The 22,470-nt window shown below is 37.9% G+C and overlaps 1 protein-coding gene across 1 annotated transcript; it reads left to right on the top strand.

The window, feature by feature from the left end:
• The first annotated feature begins 417 nt into the window (after positions 1-417).
• On the top strand, positions 418-21,744 carry LOC140243266 (proteasome activator complex subunit 3-like). The gene is made up of 9 exons (XM_072322935.1): positions 418-573; positions 2,595-2,627; positions 8,510-8,572; positions 9,268-9,384; positions 10,840-10,879; positions 11,604-11,785; positions 12,820-12,942; positions 18,887-18,973; positions 20,075-21,744. The coding sequence occupies exons 1-9, from the start codon at positions 562-564 to the stop codon at positions 20,153-20,155; spliced, it is 738 nt and encodes a 245-aa protein (XP_072179036.1). The 5' UTR covers positions 418-561; the 3' UTR covers positions 20,156-21,744.
• The last annotated feature ends 726 nt before the right edge of the window (positions 21,745-22,470 follow it).

The following is a 22,470-nucleotide window of genomic DNA, read 5'->3' as shown; positions in this document are numbered from 1 at the left end:
GCAAAACGTTAAAAGCTAAATCCTCACATTGACCAGAACTGTACACACCCTTTAAATTTGATTATAAAGTTGATTTCTATCATGAAAGTCTATGGCAACCTGTGGGTTAAGGAAATTTAAAATTCGATTATATATTTTGATAAAACAGGGCCAGCCGGGCCCTGTTTTATCAAACCACAGAATCAGCGGTCAGTGTCATGTCTCGTACAAGCTGCTGTGTGAGCTTTTCAGCACGGCTGAGGGATGAACAGCGTGAACATGATGCACGTGGTACGTGGCGAGCGCGATGGCCAAGGCATCACGCACGCTGCGCTGTATTCAGTTATTTAGAATGCATGATCAGTGCAAGTGCATGCCTGCTGCATCGTACAGTGAGCGCTCGCGCTGCTGAGCTTTATGAGCGCGTTCAATGAATGAGTCCGTCGGCGCGAGTGTTGCACTCTGTAACAAACGATTTACCGTATCTCCGAATTCATATCGGCGACTTCCCATGATCTGCTGTAAAATTTGACTTGGCTTATATGCAGTTTTTATTTCGAGGTTGTCATCAAAGGGTCAACTATGGCATCAGAGGTAATGGCTTGAGTAAATATGAGCTATTGTAGGACACGACGAGATAGGATATTTATAACAGTCCCACATACTGAAATATTTGTTATCGTAAACAATACCTACTGGTGTTTCTTGCGGCGGCGCGCCCCGCGGTCGGGTCGGTGCTAACGTTAATAATATTACTGAATCTAAACGTTAGACTTGGACTGCAATATGTAAATTTTGTTTTATGCGTGTGTCTTTTATTTTCAGCAATAGTGCTCTCGGGTCTCTTTTATTTTTTTCCCTAAAAACTGACTCTCTCCTACCTGTATTCTGTAAATTTTGTTTTTTACTAGGTCTATGCGAGTCTCTTACAAATGTAATTACAGTAGGGCCTAAGCTAATTTAAAAAGTACACAACAATCTGACAGTTTATAGTAGTACATATTGTACTTTGTAGCTTGCAGTGGTGGACGCAAAGCATAACCTTGAAATGATATTGACCAAACAGGGGTCTTGCATATAAAAAACAAACTTTCTAAAAGCAAGCCGCCCATTGACCCATCAATTCAAATGCTGTCCAAAATTTGACCGCCTGCTAGTAATGCTACACATGCGCACGAATGCAAATTTGGCAGGGGAGATCGTGGCTTGGTCATGTTGGTGCAGGTTTTTTAATGCAGCTTTGTAGGTTTGTAGGCCTACATGTACATGTATTCTCATACTTTAAGTTTACGCCACAAAGCAAACTATCAAGGCTTGACTGTCGTGTATCATGCCATGCATACAGACCTGTTCTAACATTCTAATTCATCCATGACTTGAATATTATTGTGCATCTTAAGTGGTTTCCCGAGTTTTAGGGTTTTTATAGTGAGAGTTTAGCCATTAGATATCTTGTACATTGTAGGGTAAGGGTTGGGGTTTAACCTTCAATAATATCAACCCCATTGTCCACATTGAAAATGTCGCCCTCATGCAGGGCCCCCAGTAAGAACAGTAGGCCTACCTGCCTACTGATGGGGCTACCCTGTTGAAAAAAAGACTGAATAAATGAATAAATAAATAAATAAATAAATAAATAAATAAATAAATAAATTTAGAATGACGGGGTCTAGAGCCTGTAAGGAGGTAACCAAAAATTTGCTTTTCTAGCATAAGTAAGAGGTTGCCACTTTGTTTCCAAGCAAGTACAATTCGTAGTTGGTCACGATGGATGCACTGTTCACTTTGACAAACACTCTTGAGCGACCATGTCAGAGTTATATTTGTACTGAGAGACAACATTGAATATCACAGCCAAGTCAACACTTCTAGTTTTTAGTCTGATATGGTTCTAATTCATGTTAGTTTCCTCCAGTGGAGCTTGAGATATCCACTTGGATTAAAAAAAAATGTATTAATCAAACAATTAGCACCAATCCTCCATCCATTACAGAGATGAGTGTATTGATGGTCCCAGTGACATACAAGATAAACATCCATTGTAGATTCCCCCCACCAAATATCAACATAAAAAGAAATCTAGATAAAAAAGAGAGATACATTTGTCTGTGATTACTTTCAGGCCATTATTCTGGATGGTGACTTCCTTGAAACTAAGTAGTGATTAAGCAGGTGAATTCTGCTTGCTTTTCATTATGAATTTCTTGACATACAATGTACTTTCTAGATGAAAAGTTGTTTTTTAAGCCTTTGAAAATCATGTGTGGAATAAAGAGATAAAACTTCCTTTTGGAGAAAAAAAAATGGTTTTGTGATTTCCACTTGGAGAAGCTTATAAAGCTCTCATGTAAGTCTAAAAATGTAAGTTCTCCAAAACAGTCCAAAGTACATTTGTTTTGTTGAAAGCATGTATACATGTAACAAGGGAAAGCAGAAGTCATCTAGATTTTGACTAAAGTCACAGGAGCTGTGCCTTCAACAGGTATTGACTAAAATGCAATTCCTTTGAATTGATGTAGACTGTATCTGATATTTTGTTATTAAAGGAAGTCAGCAATGTTTAGGAGTGCAGTAAAGGACTGATAAATTTCTATCATTCTGTACTTGATTTGCAGATTCAAGAATGCAAGGACAACATACATGACTTGGTAAGACTGAGTTTACTATCGTCTGTCAGTGACCTTGCTTGGTTATCATGCTCTCTGGTCCTGCATGCTATCAGATGAGTTAATCAAATGGCAACTTGGAATAGCAAACATAAATTGTATGATAAGTTTGATAAACGTTTTGATTTTTCTCCAGTTTGATCTTTATGATCTTTGTTGATATCTTTGTTGCAAATTTTACCAGGAGCCAAGATTCGTGAAATTAAAATGCGCATAGAAGTTCTTGTCTACACTACTGACATTGAATGCCTTTGGTAATTTGCGCACCTCCCCCCAAAAAAATAAATAAATAAATAAAAATAAAGATCATGCAGCAAGAAAGGCTATATATGCTGCAAATATTTCTGGTTTTACAGGAGGATAGGCAACCTAATGCTGACCAATCAAGAATGTGTACTGTATCTTATGCTGTAGATGAGCAAATTTTTCAAGATATATCAACAAGTCTACACCTCAATAAAAAAAAGAGAAATATATATACATATATATATATATATATATATATATATATATATATATATATGTCAGGGCTGCACACTGGCGCCGGTCCGACGGTCAAAGACCGGTATAAGTCACTGTCGGACCGGTAACTTTTCAGGAAATCCACAAGTTACCGGTCCGACATGACCAGTAAAAAAAAAAACAAACAAACAAACAAACATTGGTGGGGTCAGTAGAAAGAAAAAGAGCAGCCCCGATGAGGAAGAAACAGAATGCAAGATATCGCACTGTTCAACAAGTTTTACGCAAGTTTTCGTTTATGTCTACCGGTGCAATTTGTACAGTAAACGGGATTAGTTTTGAGCACTAGCAGTCGACCAGTTATCGGAGTCGCGCTAGCTTGCGCATTTGGCGCTGCTCACGCACTGCATGCAATGCAATACGTGCAAAGCATGTATTACAGTGTAACTGATTTTCGATTGCTTGCGATCGGCGGTCATGCCAGACAAGAAGCATTGATAGAAGCGCATGCATTTCTGGGTCATTTTACTCATGATTTTTAACGCAAGATCGATCCGATCCCGGCTTCGCTGCAGCGTGGCAGTTATGTTAGAACTAATACACTAGTGTCGATTTTTAGAAAAAGTAAAAACACATTCGATATTCAGCGATACTGTAAATGGATCTGATTGCGTTTATTTTCATTTTACACAGTCATTTCACAAATGAATATTTTCATTCGCTCAGAATGGTCTCATAATGAAGATAGGCGCAAAAAAGGATCACGAAATCGGCCCTTCCGTGAACTTTTTAAGAACGCATGCACAAAATGTGAAGAGATAATACTAGGGAGGAAAAAAAAAATCATGAAATCATGGCAGTCCCGCTTACATATTTGAGGTAGAAATCCTCCCAAAAAGGATCATGAATTCGACCGGCCGCGTCGTATCTTTCAAAAGCTTATGATGTACGAAATGCGAAGAGATTATAGAGGAGAAAAAAAAAATAAAGGAAACAGTTTGGTGAGTGCATCATAAAAGATTACAGCCGAATAACAATTCATGAAATCAACGCAATCCCGTTGAAATTTGAGGAAATAATAGGCGCAAAAAGGATCTTGAATTCAGTCCTGCATGCCGTGTTGTTCATCAAAAACGCATGCATAAAATCCGACGAGATTGTCGGGAGAAAAATAAAAAACACATTTTTACCCTTCTGGTGCGTGCATTACAAAAGATTACATCCGAAGTAATTCATGAAATCGCCACAATCCCGCTGATATTTGCAGGTAGAAATAGGCGCAAAAAGGATCGTGAATGTGAACGCATGTTACGAAATGGGAAAAGATTAGCGGGAGAAAAATAAAGGACACATTTTCACCCCTTTTGGCGATTGCATCATATAGATTACAGCCGAATAGTAATTCATGAAAATTTGGCAATCCCGTTGGAATTTGAGTAAACAATAATAGGCGCAAAAAGAATATCGAATTCGGCCCTGCATGCAATGTATAATTTTGAAAACGCATGCACAAATGCGAAGAAATTATCGGGAGAAAAATAAAGAACGTATTTTCAACCCTTCTGGTGAATGTATCACAAAAGATAACAGCCGAAATAATTAATGACATATCGCAATCCCGCTGATATTTGATGTAGAAATAGGCGCTAAAAGGATCGTGAATTCGGCCGTGTCGTATACCTTTCAAGAACGCATGTACGGAATGCGAAGAGATTATGGGGAGAAGAATACAGAACGCATTTTCAACCATTCTATTAGTTGGTGCGCGCATCACAAAAGATTACATCTGAAGTAATTCATGAAATTGCCACAATTCGGTTGATATTCAATGTAGAAATAGGCGATAAAAGGATCGTGAATTCGGCCGTGTCGTATACGCAAGTACGAAATGCGAAGAGATTATTGGGAGAAAAAAAAAGGACACATTTTCAACCCCTTTTGGCCCGTGCATCATAAAGATTACAGCCGAATAATAATTCATGAAATCATCGCAATCCCGTTAAAGTTTGAGGAAACAATAGGCGCAAAAAGAATCATGATTTTTGGCCGTGTCGTATATCTTTTAAGAACGCATTTACGAAATGCGAATAGTTTATCCGGGAAAAATAAAGGACACATTATTTTTCAACCCATTTTGGCGCGTTATCATAAAAGATTACAGCCGAAGTTATTCATAAAATCATCGCAATCCCGCTGATATTAATTTTGAGGTAGAAATAGGCGCTAAAAGGATCGTGAATTCGGCCGTGTCGTATACCTTTCAAGAACGCATGTACGGAATGCGAAGAGATTATGGGGAGAAAAATAAAGAACGCATTTTCAACCATTCTATTAGTTGGTGCGCGCATCACAAAAGATTACATCTGAAGTAATTCATGAAATTGCCACAATTCGGTTGATATTCAATGTAGAAATAGGCGATAAAAGGATCGTGAATTCGGCCGTGTCGTATACGCAAGTACGAAATGCGAAGAGATTATTGGGAGAAAAAAAAAGGACACATTTTCAACCCCTTTTGGCCCGTGCATCATAAAGATTACAGCCGAATAATAATTCATGAAATCATCGCAATCCCGTTAAAGTTTGAGGAAACAATAGGCGCAAAAAGAATCATGATTTTTGGCCGTGTCGTATATCTTTTAAGAACGCATTTACGAAATGCGAAGAGTTTATCCGGGAAAAATAAAGGACACATTATTTTTCAACCCATTTTGGCGCGTTATCATAAAAGATTACAGCCGAAGTTATTCATAAAATCATCGCAATCCCGCTGATATTTGAGGTAGAAATAGGCGCTAAAAGGATCGTGAATTCGGCCGTGTCGTATACCTTTCAAGAACGCATGTACGGAATGCGAAGAGATTATGGGGAGAAAAATAAAGAACGCATTTTCAACCATTCTATTAGTTGGTGCGCGCATCACAAAAGATTACATCTGAAGTAATTCATGAAATTGCCACAATTCGGTTGATATTCAATGTAGAAATAGGCGATAAAAGGATCGTGAATTCGGCCGTGTCGTATACGCAAGTACGAAATGCGAAGAGATTATTGGGAGAAAAAAAAGGACACATTTTCAACCCCTTTTGGCCCGTGCATCATAAAGATTACAGCCGAATAATAATTCATGAAATCATCGCAATCCCGTTGAAGTTTGAGGAAACAATAGGCGCAAAAAGAATCATGATTTTTGGCCGTGTCGTATATCTTTTAAGAACGCATTTACGAAATGCGAAGAGTTATCCGGGAAAAATAAAGGACACATTTTCAACCCATTTTGGCGCGTTATCATAAAAGATTACAGCCGCAGTTATTCATAAAATCATCGCAATCCCGCTGATATTTGAGGTAGAAATAGGCGCAAAAAGGATCGTGAATTCCGCCGTGTCGTATACCTTTCAAGAACGCATGTACGGAATGCGAAGAGATTATGGGGAGAAAAATAAAGATCGCATTTTCAACCATTCTAGCCGGTGCGTGGATCACAAAAAGTTACATCCGAAGTAATTCATGAAATCGCCACAATCCCGCTGATATTTGAGGTAGAAATAGGCGCAAAAAGTATCATGAATTCGGCTGTGTGGAACATCTTTAAGAACGCACTTACGAAATTCGAAGAGTTTATCGGGAAAAAGTAAAGGACACATTTTCAACCCATTTTGGCGCGTGCATCATAAAAGATTACAGCCGAAGTAATTTATGAAATCGTCACAATCTCGCTGATTATTTGAGGTAGAAATAGGCGCAAAAAGTATCATGAATTCGGCCATGTGGTGCATCAAAGAACGCACTTACGAAATTCGACGAGTTTATCGGGAAAAAATAAAGGACACATTTTCAACCTCCTTTGGTGCTTGCATCAGAAAATATTACAGCCGAAGTAATTTATGAAATCGTCACAATTCCGCTAATATTTGAGGTGGAAATAGGCGCAAAAAGTTAATATCATGAATTCGGCCATGTGGTGCATCTTTTTAAGAACACACTAACGAAATTCGAAGAGTTTATCGGGAAAAAATAACGGACACATCTTCAACCCATTTTGGCCCGTTATCATAAAAGATTACTGCCGAAGTTATTTATGAAATCGTCACAATCCCGCTGATTATATGAGGTAGAAATAGGCGCAAAAAGTATCATGAATTCGGCCATGTGGTGCATCTTTTTAAGAACGCACTTACGAAATTCGAAGAGTTTATCGGGAAAAAATAAAGGACACATTTTCAACCTCTCTTGGCGCTTGCATCAGAAAATATTACAGCCGAAGTAATTTATGAAATCGTCACAATCCCGCTAATATTTGAGGTGGAAATAGGCGCAAAAAGTATCATGAATTCGGCCATGTGGTGCATCTTTTTAAGAACGCACTTACTGTACGAAATTCGAAGAGTTTATTGGGAAAAAATGAAGGACACATTTTCAACCCATTTTGGCGCGTTATCATAAAAGATTACAGCCGAAGTAATTTATGAAATCGTCACAATCCCGCTAATATTTGAGGTGGAAATGGGCGCAAAAAGGATTGCAAATTCGGCCCTGCATGTCGTGTGCCTTTCAAGAACGCATGCACAAATGCGAATAGATTATCAGGCGAAAAATAAAGAACTCCTTGGAGCGCGTACATCAGAAAATTTCACAGCTAAAATAATTCATAAAATCGTCGCAATCCAACTGACCACCAAGAGCAGGGTACGCAGCAAGTTCGTGCGCCGATGTTTAGAAAAAGTCACAAACGCATTTGATACAATCTAATTTTGTTCATTATCATTTTACACTGTAATTCACAAACAAACATTCTAGCTTTTCCTATCTTTTTTTTTTTATTTCTTGTGCAATAAATAATGCAAGTTAAAAAAAAAAAATATATTAATCTGTAAAATGTACATGGGTGGGGGGGGGGGGGGGTACGTCCATAAAAAACAAGAAAATAAGTTTATTTTTTTGGTTGTCGTTGTTGACCGGTAAATTTTCTGTTCAGACCGGTAAAAAATGTTAAAACGGGGCATTTACCGGTCCGACAGAGACAGGTTGGACCGGCAGAAAAAATGGGTTAGTGTGCAGCCCTGTATATGTATATATATATATATATATATGCACAGCTTTGTCCGATAGTAGTCATAAAGGATACTTAGTTTGTTACATATGAGTCTGTCTTGATCTCTCTTTGAATGATGAGCAGTGTTGGTTTTTTTTTCTTTTTGATCAGCCCTCTGAGAAACCCCAACAAAAACAAAATTATTATTTCTTTGAATCTCATAAATTTGAAATAACATGTATCTTTTAGGTATCTTTATTTTAGCTGTAATGATATTTCCTTTTCTTTTCTTGTTTGCTTTTTGTTCTCTTATTTTTATTTTTTTAATTTTTTTTTTGATTTTCACTCTTTTCCCTCCATGTTAAAGTCTGAGACACTGGTTAAAGACACATTTCCAAAGAAGATTGCTGAGTTCAACAAACTGCTAGCGGTAAGATATATTGGGGTTTCTTTTTTTCTCTCTATTAGAGGTGAATTTAAAATGTTGTTAGTGCCTGAGAAACTTTCCTTCTACTTTTTGATGACTTTTGAGCAGAATTATGACCAAATAACTCAATTTGGTTAAAGCTTTGAGGAACTAAAGTAGCATATCAGCAAATCTCTTTAAATGAATCAGTAAAACATGTAGAAAGTTTAAAGGTAGTTTGATTGACAGTTTGCCATTAAACCTGTAATCTCACTGTATGTGTAGCTCAATTTGCTGTAACTACATTTGTATCACCAATCATCCAGTGGGAGACTATTGTTTGTCTTTCTTACTGCACTGTTAAATTAAGGGGGGAAATGTTTGTTTCTTTCGACACTGTAATTAGATTAACTAGTTCTACATACATGTAGGTAAGAATTTTGTTCTTTTTATATACAATGTACATCCATTGACAGATTGTGTTGATGCTGAAACATTTTTATCATTGTTATTGATTAAAAATTCATTGTATTTACTTTATTTTCCCCAAAAATGTATGCACCATGATCAGGCTGTAAAGTTTGTGTCATGACCAAAAATTATTATTTCAGTTGGAATTTGTCAGTTTCATGCATTTTATTTTTTTATACTGTGGAATTAATGAACTACTGACAGCACTAAAATCAATAATACATGATTGTGTGGTTTTGTGTATTCAGGATGATATGTTTCAGTTACAACGCATGGCAGCAGTTCACAGTAGCATCAACATTCCAGTACCTTCACCAGTCATTGTCAATAAAGCTGACAGTGTAAATGATGCGCTCAATGCACAGGTAATAAACATTCCTATTTTTTTTCCATTTTATTATGATTTCCATTTTCTTTGCTGGTACACTATATTTAAAGATAAGTACATAGAAGGAAAGCATCAGAAATGAACAAGAAGGATTTGGTTGTTCTGTCCATGCCTCACCACATTAACCAAAGAACATGTTCAGCCACTGTTAACAGTGAAACATCCTTTTCTTTTCACATTTTCACTTCCACCCCAGAAAAAATAAAACACATAATCCACTGAGCTGAAAACAGGTGCCTCATTTGAATTTTCAGCACTTAAGTTAAAAAAAAAAAAATCTCATGTATCTGCAAAAATAAAATTGTCCTGCAGCTTTGTGTTGAGACAGTTATTGATGTTGTGCTTATCAGACACATTGTAATGAGCACAGTAGAAATTACTCTTCCAGAGACTCCAACTCTCCCGTTTTCGACAGGAAATCTCCCGCCAAAAACCAATTTTTGCAAAATCTCCCGTTCTTCCGCTTGAGATTTAATTTCTCCCGCCCTGGCTCTGTGTCTCCCGTTGGAAAGAATTTCTTACTTATTGCAATCGTATGTTGAAAAAATAAGCCTAAGATAGCACCAGAGGGCATCTAGAACCCTAGGAACTTCGCACGCATCAAGAGTCTTAGAGTCTCCCGTTTGCTAGGGGTTTCGGGCGGGAGAATCTCCAGATCAGAAGGTGCTTGGGGTTGGAGTCTCTGCTCTTCATTAGTTGCTGTAACTATCACCAATCATCCAGAGTGAGACTATTGTTTCGACTTTCTTACTGCACTGTTAAATTAAGGGGGAAAATGTTTGTATACAAAATGTTAAGGGGGAAAATGTTCTTTGGTTTAATAATACGTTGAGGCATGGACAGAACAACCAAATAATTCTTGTTCATATCTTCTTTGATGTACAATCAACCTTGCTTAAGTCGAAGTTGAACTGGTAGTATGATCATATTCTGTTGTTCACTGAAGGGATATCTACCTTCGGGTTTTGCCAGTCTGTAAATGTTGTAGTTTCCTTCTTGTTCTTTGATGTACAGTGTACAGTCATTCTTGCTTAAGTCGAAGGTCTTTTCAAGTCCTCTTCTCTTTATATTCTATTGATTTTAACCCCTCATAAGTCAAATTTTCTCTAAGTCGAAGCTATTTCTTAAGTTCAAATAGATTCAGCTTAGGCAAGGTTGACTGCATATTTTTATTTGATAAGGTAAATTGATAGGATACCAAAGAATTTTTGTTGATCTGAAAGTTTTCCTTTGTCTGCTTCATGTCTGCAAATCATCATTATCTTATTTCATTCTACATTGTGTGTGTCATTGTGTTTTTTCCTAACTCTATTGAACAGGATTGAACCATGGAAACAAATGAAATTATTCAGTATTGTATTATGTGTTACGAATTACCTGTCAAAGTGCATAATATTTTTAATTTGTTTTTGCTTCCTTTGATATTTTTCAGACAAAGAAGAGGAAGTTGGAAGAGGAAAATGCAGTACAAGGTAAACGGTGTTTGAATGTTTGAATTATGTATCATGTGTGTGTGTGTGTGTGTGTTTTTTTTTTTTCCATGATGCCATGACTTAAATACTTGCAGTTTTAAGTGAAAAAGTGATGTGTAGTGACATTTTGAGACATCACATTCAGTAAACGGCCAAAGCTGTTTTTGGATCCATTCCTGCAGTATCGTATGGAAAATATTGTAACCAGTATTTTTTTTACAGACTCCCATAGAGGTATTTGTTTTGAACTTACAAATTGTACTCGTCTCAAACAGTTTTCTCTGTTTTACATTCAAAGGCAGTTTGGATGTAAGATTCATAATAATTTTAAAAAACTGATATGGGACAGAGTACAAATTATATGTTTTTTTTTTTTTTTTTTAAATCTTTGTTCTGATTATTGCAGAGATGAAGTTTATGAGTGAGATTATGGTATTTCAACTTTCAAGCATGTCGATAAAGCAGCTGTATGTACATGATATCCATAGTAAGACCAAATTATTCCGCATTTTTCAATGCAAAATATGCCATTGTTGAAATATCTTAACCTGTTGAAGACTAATCCCCAGAATACTCGGGCAGGTGTCTATGGGAAATGCATGTTGTAGAAAAATCAGCCCATCCTCAACAGGTTAGGCCAAGCGTAGTTGTGGTGTGTCTCTACACCAATTCTAATGCGGTTTTGCAATCACATTCTGTGTGGAATGCAATATCTCCCTGGCAGGTTGCAAGGTGTTCGCCATCCCCTCGGGGTCGGTCCCGTGCAACAAGCACATATCAGATCTGGTGGAGATCCTCAAACCCAAGATATGCGAGCTCATCGAGCACTGCAACTGCCTCAAGATGTGGATCCAGCTGCTCATCCCCCGCATCGAGGATGGCAACAACTTTGGCGTCTCAGTTCAGGTGACCTTTAAATCCCTTTGCTGCCTTTGAATGAAATGTTTCCCACACCTAGGCAGACTCCTTGTCCCCTCTTTACCTCCCATGTCTTATCCCCATCCCCTGACCCACCACCACTACCACTACCACTACCACTACCACTGCCACTGAAATTACCACCACCACTATCACTCCCACTACTACTACCACTGAAACTACCACTACTGCTATCACAACCACTACCACTACCACTAAAACTGCCACTACTGCTATTACAACCACTACCACTATCACTACCACTGAAACTACCACTTCCACTACTACAACCGCTACCACAACCACTGAAATAACCATTGCCACTGAAACTACCACTACCACTACCACTACCACTACCACTACCACTACCGCTGAAACTACCACTATCACTACCATTACCGCTATCACCACCACTGTCATTGAAACTATTACTACCACTACCACAGTAACAACAGCAAACACAAGTGGAGTAGAAAGTAAAGAGATATGTACTGTAAACGTGGATATTTACGCATATATTTCAAGTAATTTTTTCGCACTCTGCTTGGTAAGATGAGTTTTGCATGTTTTTAATTCCGTGGAATTACGACAAGTACTGGAACATATGGCAAGCAAAAATACACTTTATTTGCGTGCCTTTATTTTTACATGTGTCTATTAGCACAAAAGATGAAAACAATGATTTTCCACTAAAAATTCTCCTTTTCAGTCCTCAGAATACTGCAGTGTACAATGTAGTTTGCAAGGTTAGATTCTGTGCATTAAGAAAAGCAACGGAATCAAAACCTGCCTTTTGTCATCAGCCTGAAATCTGAAATTCCATGTTACTATGTCATATGCATCCCCAAATCACACAAAATGGCCAGAAGAACCCCACAATTTTTCTCAGTTTCTCCTGGATAAGGATATGTTGAAATGCCCTCTGCTGCCCTCTGCTAAACATCACCTTTAATATATCTGAGATGTGAGATGAAAATTTTTTTTTGTCACTTCTTCTTTGTTTTTTTTTCAATGACGAACAGGAGGATACTCTTGGCGAGTTGAGGCAAGTTGAGAGTGAGGCGGCAGCTTACCTGGACCAAATCTCACGCTACTACATCACCAGAGGCAAGCTGGTCAGCAAGGTGGCCAAGTATCCCCATGTGGTGAGTTACAGGCAAAGATTTAGGGGTAGACTGAGGATGGAGGGCAGTGACTTGACTCATACCTTGGTTTAAATCACTTCCTCAGCTCTTGGGTCGCGGACAAAAGTGTTATTCTAACCTATTGACCGATTCTGTGACGCGCTATGTGTATTTTTGGCATGGGCAGCGCCATTACGCGGTGTCTCAGCCGACCCCCCCTTCCCACTTCCCACCCCTCTCCCTACATTAGCACGCGCACAGAATGAAAAACCTTGCTTTAGCCAATGGGCGTCTCGTACTGAGTGCGTGAATGCTTGCTTAGTGCGCGAACCTTTGTTACAAGTGCGCGATAAACATGTTGCCCGTGGGGTGGGGGAGAGCAGGGGGGGGGGGGGGGGGTCGGCTGAAACACCGCAATTTGAGCTCATGGCTGCGCCCCACGTATGCGCGGCAGGGACAAATTACGGGCCGCGGCATTATTGATTGTGACGTAATCGACCTTGATAGCATAAACAATTTATCGTTTGTGATCCCTGCATTTTTAATTACCCCTATATTGAATAAGCACTAAATAAAAGAAAAACAAAAAAGGGTGGAAAGTATAGGTATCTTCATTTCATACATATTCATGTCTTTAAAACACTCCAGTCATAGTTGCAAAATCTCACTAAAAATTCCATATAAGTAGTTATTTTTGCACCCTTAATTTCATGCATTAAATATCAAATTATGTCAATTATTTTTACGTCATCGTAATAGTATAAATAACATTTTTTGGGGATTTTTATGCCTCCGCCAACGAAGTGGCCGGAGGCATTATGTTTTCGGGTCGTCCGTCCGTACGTCCGTACGTCCGTACGTCCGTACGTCTGTACGTCCGTACGTCCGTCCGTCCCGTTTTGTTTTTGTCGATATCTCAAGAACCGTGTGGTGGTTTTGCATCAAACTTGGTATGAGGGTATATCCTTGGGGGATGATACTTTGTGTGGATTTTAGGGTCACAGGGTCAAAGGTCAAAGGTCACAGGTTATTTTGTGAAAAAAAAATTGAAATTTCATGTTTTTCTCCATATCTCGCAAATGGTTCAAGGTATCTTCATGGAACTTAGTATATATGCTTGTACCGATGGGCAGTGATTATCTAGGGAAGTTGAGGGTCATGGGTCAAAGGTCATGGGTCAAAGGTCAAGGTCAACTCCTCAAAATATAACTACTTTCCTTATATTTATGCAGTGCCTGAAGGATTTTTTTAAAACTTGATGTATGCATGTATAACCCAATATATATTCTGTGGGAAGTTTCTTGCCAAAAGGTCAAAGGTCAAAAGGTCAAAGGTCAAGTGAAAGTGCTAAATTGCACTTTTTCCTCCATATCTCAAAAATAACTCAAGGTATTGTCATGAAACTTACATATTTATGCATGTTCTACCTAACAGTGATTCTCTTTGGAACTGTGGGGTCAAAGGTCAAAGGCCAGGTTTCGATAATACTATTTTACCGTTTGATACTGAAATTATACTTTTTCTCAATACCTTGAAAATTACTCAATGCATAAACTTGTAAAAGGGTCAAAAGTCAAGTGAAAATCATCAGTTCCCCCAAATACCTGCACTCTGACGTTTTAATCATTCATCCAATTGAACCTAGTTCTAGGAAAGTGAACATTCAGCACATTTGTGGCAAACCTGTCATTTTAATATTTTGCCAATTGTGTGAAACCGTCATCACACATTGTCAAGACATTGTACTATAGACCTATTAGGAGAACCATGTATTATGGCGGAGGCATACACCAGTCGCCGTAGCGACATTTCTAGTTTTATATTTATTCCTCTTGGATTTGAATGAAAGAGGTCATGCCTGCCTGTTTCGTGCAATCGGTTTCCATCTTAGAATTTTTTGCTTATCTACCCATTCTCCTAAAGAAGGGGTACAATAGCGTCTCGTGAGCCCGATGGGCTACTAAAATCAGAGCTATTGTGTTGCTAGCGTTAATTTTGGGGGATATCGCGGTGACATGATTATGATCTCCGGTGAAGTTAGTTTTTTGTGTAATAACGATTAGATAGATTGCACTTGGTATTACATTTTTTTCCCTTTAGGGGAAAAATACAAGATACTTTCCCGATGTAAGAGCTGCAGAATTTTATTTTTATCGGAGTGGCGCTCGCGCTTCCACCTTGTGCGTAGGCGCAGAGATTCAGTCCCACATCGTTCGTTGTTCGACGCTTGAACGTGCATTTTGGCGCATGCCTATGGCAACTGCGTTATGTCGTGCTATTTTGTAGGTTAGGCTGGTTTTTGTGCAGAATGCATCCTTTGCTGCATGGTTCCTTGGTTAATAAGGTTTTGTTAAAACGTGAAAGTTCTGTGTGAAGTCGGATACTGCTTTGGCTTGCTTACGAGAGGGTCTGAATCTAAGCTGCTAAAGTCTCACTTTATGTACAATTTTGCTTTGGGATAACTGTGTACTGTAGTGTATGTAGCCTGGATAACCAGTACTAGCTTCTAAATATGAATGTTTTTTTTTTTTTGTTTTTTTTTTAAGATTTATCAGTTTGGGCAATTTGTAATATCTGTCCAGGCGTCGATGTTCTATAACCTTACTAAATTACCTTCAAGTCTCCATACCATGGACCTGGTAATGGTGGTTCAGGCATGCTTTTGTGGATTTAGGCCTATACAAATGCCTTCAAGAAATTGGAAAAGGAGTACATAATAGGTAGATTTGATATAGATTCGTCTATATTATATACTGTATGTGATATTTGTGAGTAGGGCCTATTATCTGTATGGTTGCACATTTGCCTTCAGCTTTTGCAATGTTTATATCCACTCATTCCAACACAATGATGATGGGCAAGGTGAAATTGTTTACCAATGATGATATAATGACAAAATATGACATTGATGCAATCAATTGCTAATTGAAAAAAAAACAACAACAAAGAATGAAAATATAGTGCTTTATATTTTTTAGGTGCACATAAATTAAATGTGCCCATGACCCTTAAAAGTGTGAAAAGTATCTACTACAATACTTGGTAACATACATGTAAGAGAACACCCTGTCCATAATATTCAACCATGCACTTGTCACCTCATATTTGTCGCTGTGGTGGACTTGCATTCTGCAAGGACGTCTTTGGGATGTCTTTCTTGGGTTACATTGTTTTCTTGTAACCCAACAAATGACTAAAATAACAGAAGAAGACTGGAAGAAAAAAAAACAACAACAACAAAGAGCCAGTACATGTAATGTTGCAACTGTGTTCTAACGAGAGTACTGTAGCAACCTCAGGCTATGGTCATCATCCACCCACACTTCTAGCTGCTTATTTGTATTTTTTCTGTTTTAAGCTATGCCAGAGTTAGAATGCGTTTGATATAAAAATATTGCAGGTACCATGGTAGTGGTACTAGTCATGCTAGTAGAGAGTGACATGAATTTGGTGTGATGCTGAGACTTGCAAACATTTTCATTTTTTTTTTTTTTTTTTTTTTTGCTGCCTGCAATGGAGAATATCATTCATTTACAGTACTAAATATAGGGACTGTTGGAATATTATTTTGGTCTCAAGAAAGTGACAGAGTGCATGTGGTTTACTTTTTTATTTTTATCATTTATCAATGTTAATGAATTCAACATCACAAACAACAGTGTTACACGACCTGAAAGAGTATTCAGCTACAGGTAGTGATGTATGTTGACTTTCCATCCACTGCTCATAAAAAAAAAAAAAAATAGCTGCTGCACAGATGTAATTTCCTTCTTACTTGAATAAGGAAGTACATGTATAGATTTATGCTAAAACATGTACCGGTACTAAATAATGCAGTTGGTGCAATGGATGTGGGTGAGGTCGTTTGTTTTGTTGTTGTTTTCAGTGAGCAAAGCAACGAAACGTGCAGATGTAAATATATGTAGAGGTAGTAAAGTACTGCTGTGTGATGGCGTTGAACAATTAAGTCTTGAACTGTGGATACTATGCTTGCAGTGCACACATATTTAGAAGACTTCAACATGACTTGAATGAGCGCTTTATGAGTGGGGGGGGGGGGGAATCAATTGAAACTTTTCAACAAAGCTGATAATTAAACAATAGCAATAAAAATGAAATAAAAACAAGGTGATCAACATGTTTCAATAGGGCGTGCTACAATTAACACTAATCAAAATGTCGTGACAAAGACAACAGAGAAATTCTTGAGACTGCTGAATGCTAAATGTGTCAAGATTAATTTTGCCTCCACACTTTGAGAGATTTCAAGTCAGTGCTGATCAGTCAGCCTGGACTTTACTGCTCTCTCAAATGAAATTGTTGGCAAACTAATGTGTTGTTTTTTTCTGTCAACTGATGGTGCAATGGTAATGAACATGGTTGAAATGATGAGCAGTCAATGGTGACTGATGGACAGACATCTGACTGCCTTAGCAGTGCTTAGTGTTGTCCGCTTGGCTTTTGTGCACTGTCACTGGTGTGCAAAGTGAACTGTGCAGTCTTTGTAAAAGTTATGTGTTCTCTCCTGTACAGTCAAGTCGTTTTTCATTTGTGGAAGTTTTGATTGTAACAGTAGTAGCACGATGTACCGGTACAGGAGTTCGTGGGATGAATTACTGGCACAATCCTTCCGTAACCCTGGCCACCACCCGCCCCTCTGGCCCCGGCCCGCGGCGCTCGGCTCCGCGGTCGACTGTAAAGTAACCCGCGCCGCCCGTGTCGCGGCCCGTGTGGTGACCATATATTTGATTTGCCGTAAAGTGTAAATCGAACTGCCCTGAGCAGTGCACAAGGTCAAATTCAAGGGTAATAAATGATTCGCAAAAAAATTCTAAGATGAACAGGAACCACACGAACTTAACAGGAATGTCCTGAATAATGTCAAACAGGCCATCACATTTCACAGAAAAATCCCGTCGAAACACCGAAAAAATGAAGAAAATAAGCTGAAAATTGATCGTAATTACGATCCTCTCTGTGTGTCCCATGGGACCAACTCGTCATGACAGCGACATGACTTCAAACGTCGACCCATTGCGAGTTGAATGTTTTGCTAGGAACGTTCTAATTTTTATGAGAGATAGGGTATATCTTGCTCTTCTGGATTTTCTCTGAAACATGTTTGGAAACCACTCTGAGTTTTTCTAATGACGTCAGATCTTGAGTCACCACCCTCGCTCATTTGATCGGTTTCGAACGGAACCCGAATCAAAGTATTTTTTATGAATGATAAAGTGAGCCCTCTCTCGGCGGATGTGCACAATATGGCTGCGCGCGTAAGCTGTCCATTGCTTCTGTGTTGACGTAACATACGTGGCCCAGTGCCATAAAATGTCTGCTGCCCTCAACGAACTCGAATCGGTCAATAGTGACAGCTGATCACATGTCATCACATTCAAATAGTATTCTTGATGTGATGGCTTGTATTGTGAATTATGAGTTCACACATTGATTTAAGAAATAAATGTAGAAGTTCACACATTAAAGATATAACGTCTCTGGGGCAACAAGACCTTGTATCTACAAAATTTCAAATGTTCAAGAGAGCAAAAAAAAAAAAAAATTAAAGCTAAAGCAATATATCAGATGGGATAACCTTTCGTTTGAGGGGGGAGGGTAAGATAACTAGGATTTGGAGAGAACATCACTAAATTGATTTTTCTGACCATTAATTTAAAATAAAAAATCATTTTCACCAAAATTTGAGATAAAAGGTCTTGTCACCCCAGCGATGATAATAGATAAGAAGGTAGCAAACTTAGATGTTACGTTGATCCCTTAGTGCAAAAATGGGATTACTCTGCCTCTTGCAAAATTCCCTTTCTGTTCTTCACAGTTTGGTGAAGTTTAGATGGCCTAGTGAAAGACAATCTGATTGTAGTACATAATTTTGAAAATGTCCTATGTTTGAACTATATTTGAGTAATGATAGTAATAACATCTTCACTTTGCTTTTAAATTCCAGGATGACTACAGGAGAAGTGTGGATGAAATTGATGAGAAAGAGTTCATCAACCTTCGACTGACTTGCCTGGAACTAAGAAACACATACGTGAGTATCCAGAAGTCTTTAAAGTATTCTGCTGTATCTCATCCCTGCCACTCCTCCAACCCCACTACCATGTTTCAGAGAAAACAAAATTTGAAAGAAAGTAAAACAGGCCAGCAAGTCAAAGCACTTGAGACTAAAAAAAATTTAAATGTGGACCTGTGAATGAAAAATGATACGACAATGTAAACAACCAGACACAATAATGAGGGGAAGAGAATATTACATGAAAATAAAATGATATGTTAACTATGTGAATATGGGAAACGATTTAAATTTTCCTGCTGACACAAGCCCTGCTTACTGTTGCCTCATCAGTAAGTAAATTTCAATGTTTTCATGCTGAAAGGGATTGTATAGTTTTGGTTAAGACCTAACTTCAGGTTTATAACATTTTTTTGGTCAGATAATGAGAAACCTCTTATGAAATATGAAAGGGCATGTAATTCCAAGAATAATTCAACGTTTATTTGATGAAAATAAAAGTGATCCCAGTAAAATGGATATGCCACAGCTTTTATTAGGACCTCTTTGTTTTACCTTGTTTTTGGATATCTCAGTCATTTCAAACTGATTTTCATCAAATAAACTTTTGATTCCCCTTAGAATTGTATGCTCTCAAACATTTCATAGAGTGTTTTCTAAATATCTTGCAAAACGTTACAAGCTGAATCCTCACCTCAACCAGAACTGTACAGTCCCTTTAACTCAACCAGGCCACTGGAATACATCATAGGGGGAGGATGTGTTACATCCTATCTACAAAATATCTATCCACATTTATTTTATAAGATGTCTGAATGCTTTAAGTGAAGTGTCTCTGCCATCATCAAAAATTCATTTTGTTCTCTCTTCTCCCTTACATTCTTTTTCTGCTTTTTTTTTTTTGTTTTGGGGAAGGACTTGCCACAATGTCACATATGTAAAAAAATGAAAAAAATAAAAATGTCAAAGCATGTCAAGATTTGTATCCCAGCCCATTCTGAGCTGGACTATTTGTCTGTTTATCATACTACTTTAGACTTTTTTGTGTGTTGCCATGTGGCAAGTGCCCCTGCACTTGGCTGCAATTTACTTTGGTGTATGTTTTTCTTGTGTCCCCAGCTGTCTCTGTATGATGTCATCACGAAGAACAAGGATAAGATCAAGAAACCAAGAGGGAACAACACTGAATCCATGTACTAGGGGGAAAGAGAACTTTTCAGCACATTCAAAAAACAAGAATTTAAATTTGTAGGTCAACGCGAAGCCCGTCACCACATCATGGATAAAGCCCCTCACGTCTTTTAACACGCACTCTGCAGCGACATATCATTTCTGCCAACTACAAGAGAACGGCTACTTTTCAGCCAAGCTAAGTAATCTAGATAAGGATTCTGTAACCATTATGGAATGACCCCATGACAAGGAGAACTTTTTTATTTTTAAGTTTTAATGAAGCAGTCACTGTTTTGTGGTTATAAGGACAAAAACTCACACCCAGTCCAGGAAGAATGTGGATTGGACATACGTCAAAATTGCTGTGAGCTAATGTTAAACCCTGTATGAACTCACACTGGTCATCATTATATTCCATCACATTCTTTTAATGTAAGTGGTTATAGCATGTATATAATGTCAATTCAGGGTAATAAAGGATGTTTACTATACAAAGAATGTATGCAGATAATACCAGTATGGTATCCATTTGACATTATTGGACCTGACACACTTTGTATTAGGATGAGAGCTAGGATGCAAAATCCCAGACAATGCTATCATACAGTAGTATTCTGTATTTGTAGCCATTAAGAATATTACTTGAGTTATTTTGAGTCCTGCTTCAAAGAGGCATGTCCTGGTTTACACTATAACAGTCCATCGTGTGTATCATGAGATATTTCATCAGTTGGTAATACGAGCAGAGGAGCTTCTTTGCAAAATAAGCATTCAGGACTTGACACCAGCATTTTTTGCCATTGGCCCATTTGGGCTACTAAGATGATTAGATTTGAAATTTTGGTGGCCCCCAAAAGAAATATATTAGCAACAATACCAATTTATTTTGAATCTTAGTTTCCTGATTGGGCCATCAAAAAATAAACTTTTTGGAGATTTGATTTCTCAGCATCAATTTTTAATGGTTCCAAGCCATTTTTAATGTCGAGCCCTACCTTTTCTGTATTTTGATGGAATTGATATTCAAGTAATTGAAATTTATGTGACTGAATTTTAGTACGCAGATGACAAGAAGATATTCACAAACTAGTTGGATGTGCTTGTATAAGGGTCAATTTATGGGTAAAATGAACAGTTTTGTGTGAGTATTCAATGTATGCACAATATTTTCTTGAAATTGTCACTTTTGCTGGCCTATATCGACCTTCAGAAATTGTTTTCTTTATCAGTCCTATACTCTTTTTCTTTGTCAATCCTATAAGTTTGCAGCCACGGGATGAAAGTATTTTTGTAGAACCATCTGCAAACTGATAATGAAATATTCCAGACAGATAATAGCATGTTATCAAAACATCAAAGTCATTGTTGAAACTTCAGATTATCTTTGGAATGTTTTCAAGGAGCATTTGGGTTTTATCATTCATTTCTCGCTTCATGACAATAAATTTTAGATGCACTGGATGACTCCTAATACAGTGTAGCTAAACCATCATTCTCAGCATTCTTACTTTATTTGGCGGTTTTCAAAGTGATGAAGAAGCAGTCCATGAATTAACAAAGATTGTGTCAGGCAATACACATACATGCACAAAACAACAACAACAACGACGACAACGACAACGACAACAACAACAACAACAACAACAACAACAACAACAAATATCATGCTCTGCTGCATTTACAGCAATAGCAATCCCAATCTCTTTCACAGCACATGAAGGTTGGCATTTTGTGATTAACATTTGATTTCCGTCTGACAATGTTGGAGTGCCCTTGATATGCAGTCATGAAGGTAGCCATGCTTTCGTTAAGTCTGTGAGGATATGTGTCCCTTGTCAATTATGATATGAAACGGTGGGAAAAAAATACACCTGTAGCTTGAACAAATAATGATGGCAAAGGACTAAAAAACATAATGACAGCCACCTGCTTTGTGAGCAGCAGATCCTAAGCTGTTTGCGCTCTTGCGTCAAATGCAATTTCACTATTGCAGATGTAAAATACCAATGTTAGCATTTTATTGTACTTCAAGTAATTCGCTTTATAGAGTTTCCCTGGCAACAATTGTGGTCAAACAGGCATCTACCCCCTCCATATACTGTATTTTTTAGTGTGCAAGCCGATTATTGAAATAGATTGGAACCTCCATTACAAGGAGGACCTAAAAACCATCATGACAATTACCTTTTATATCGGTTGTCCTACTATATCAGGATACAAAAATGAAAGTTGGGACCTGCAAAATTGCCATGTTAAAAACAGGATGTTTGCAAAATCTGACCTTATTATGATGAGATTTAGCTGGATTCCACAGGACGAGAAAGAGGAATGTGTATAGTTGA

Source organism: Diadema setosum, chromosome 20 (assembly GCF_964275005.1).
Source record: "Diadema setosum chromosome 20, eeDiaSeto1, whole genome shotgun sequence".
Taxonomy (NCBI): domain Eukaryota; kingdom Metazoa; phylum Echinodermata; class Echinoidea; order Diadematoida; family Diadematidae; genus Diadema; species Diadema setosum.
Note: the sequence above shows the minus strand (reverse complement) of the source record. Positions and strands in the feature narration are given on the sequence as shown.

What these genes read in the sequence shown, in the direction of transcription:
- LOC140243266 (XM_072322935.1), top strand. An exon ending in AGGACAACATACATGACTTG is followed by an intron (nt 2,628 to 8,509) that starts GTAAGACTGAGT and finishes TCCATGTTAAAG; the next exon opens with TCTGAGACACTGGTTAAAGA. An exon ending in ATGATGCGCTCAATGCACAG is followed by an intron (nt 9,385 to 10,839) that starts GTAATAAACATT and finishes GATATTTTTCAG; the next exon opens with ACAAAGAAGAGGAAGTTGGA.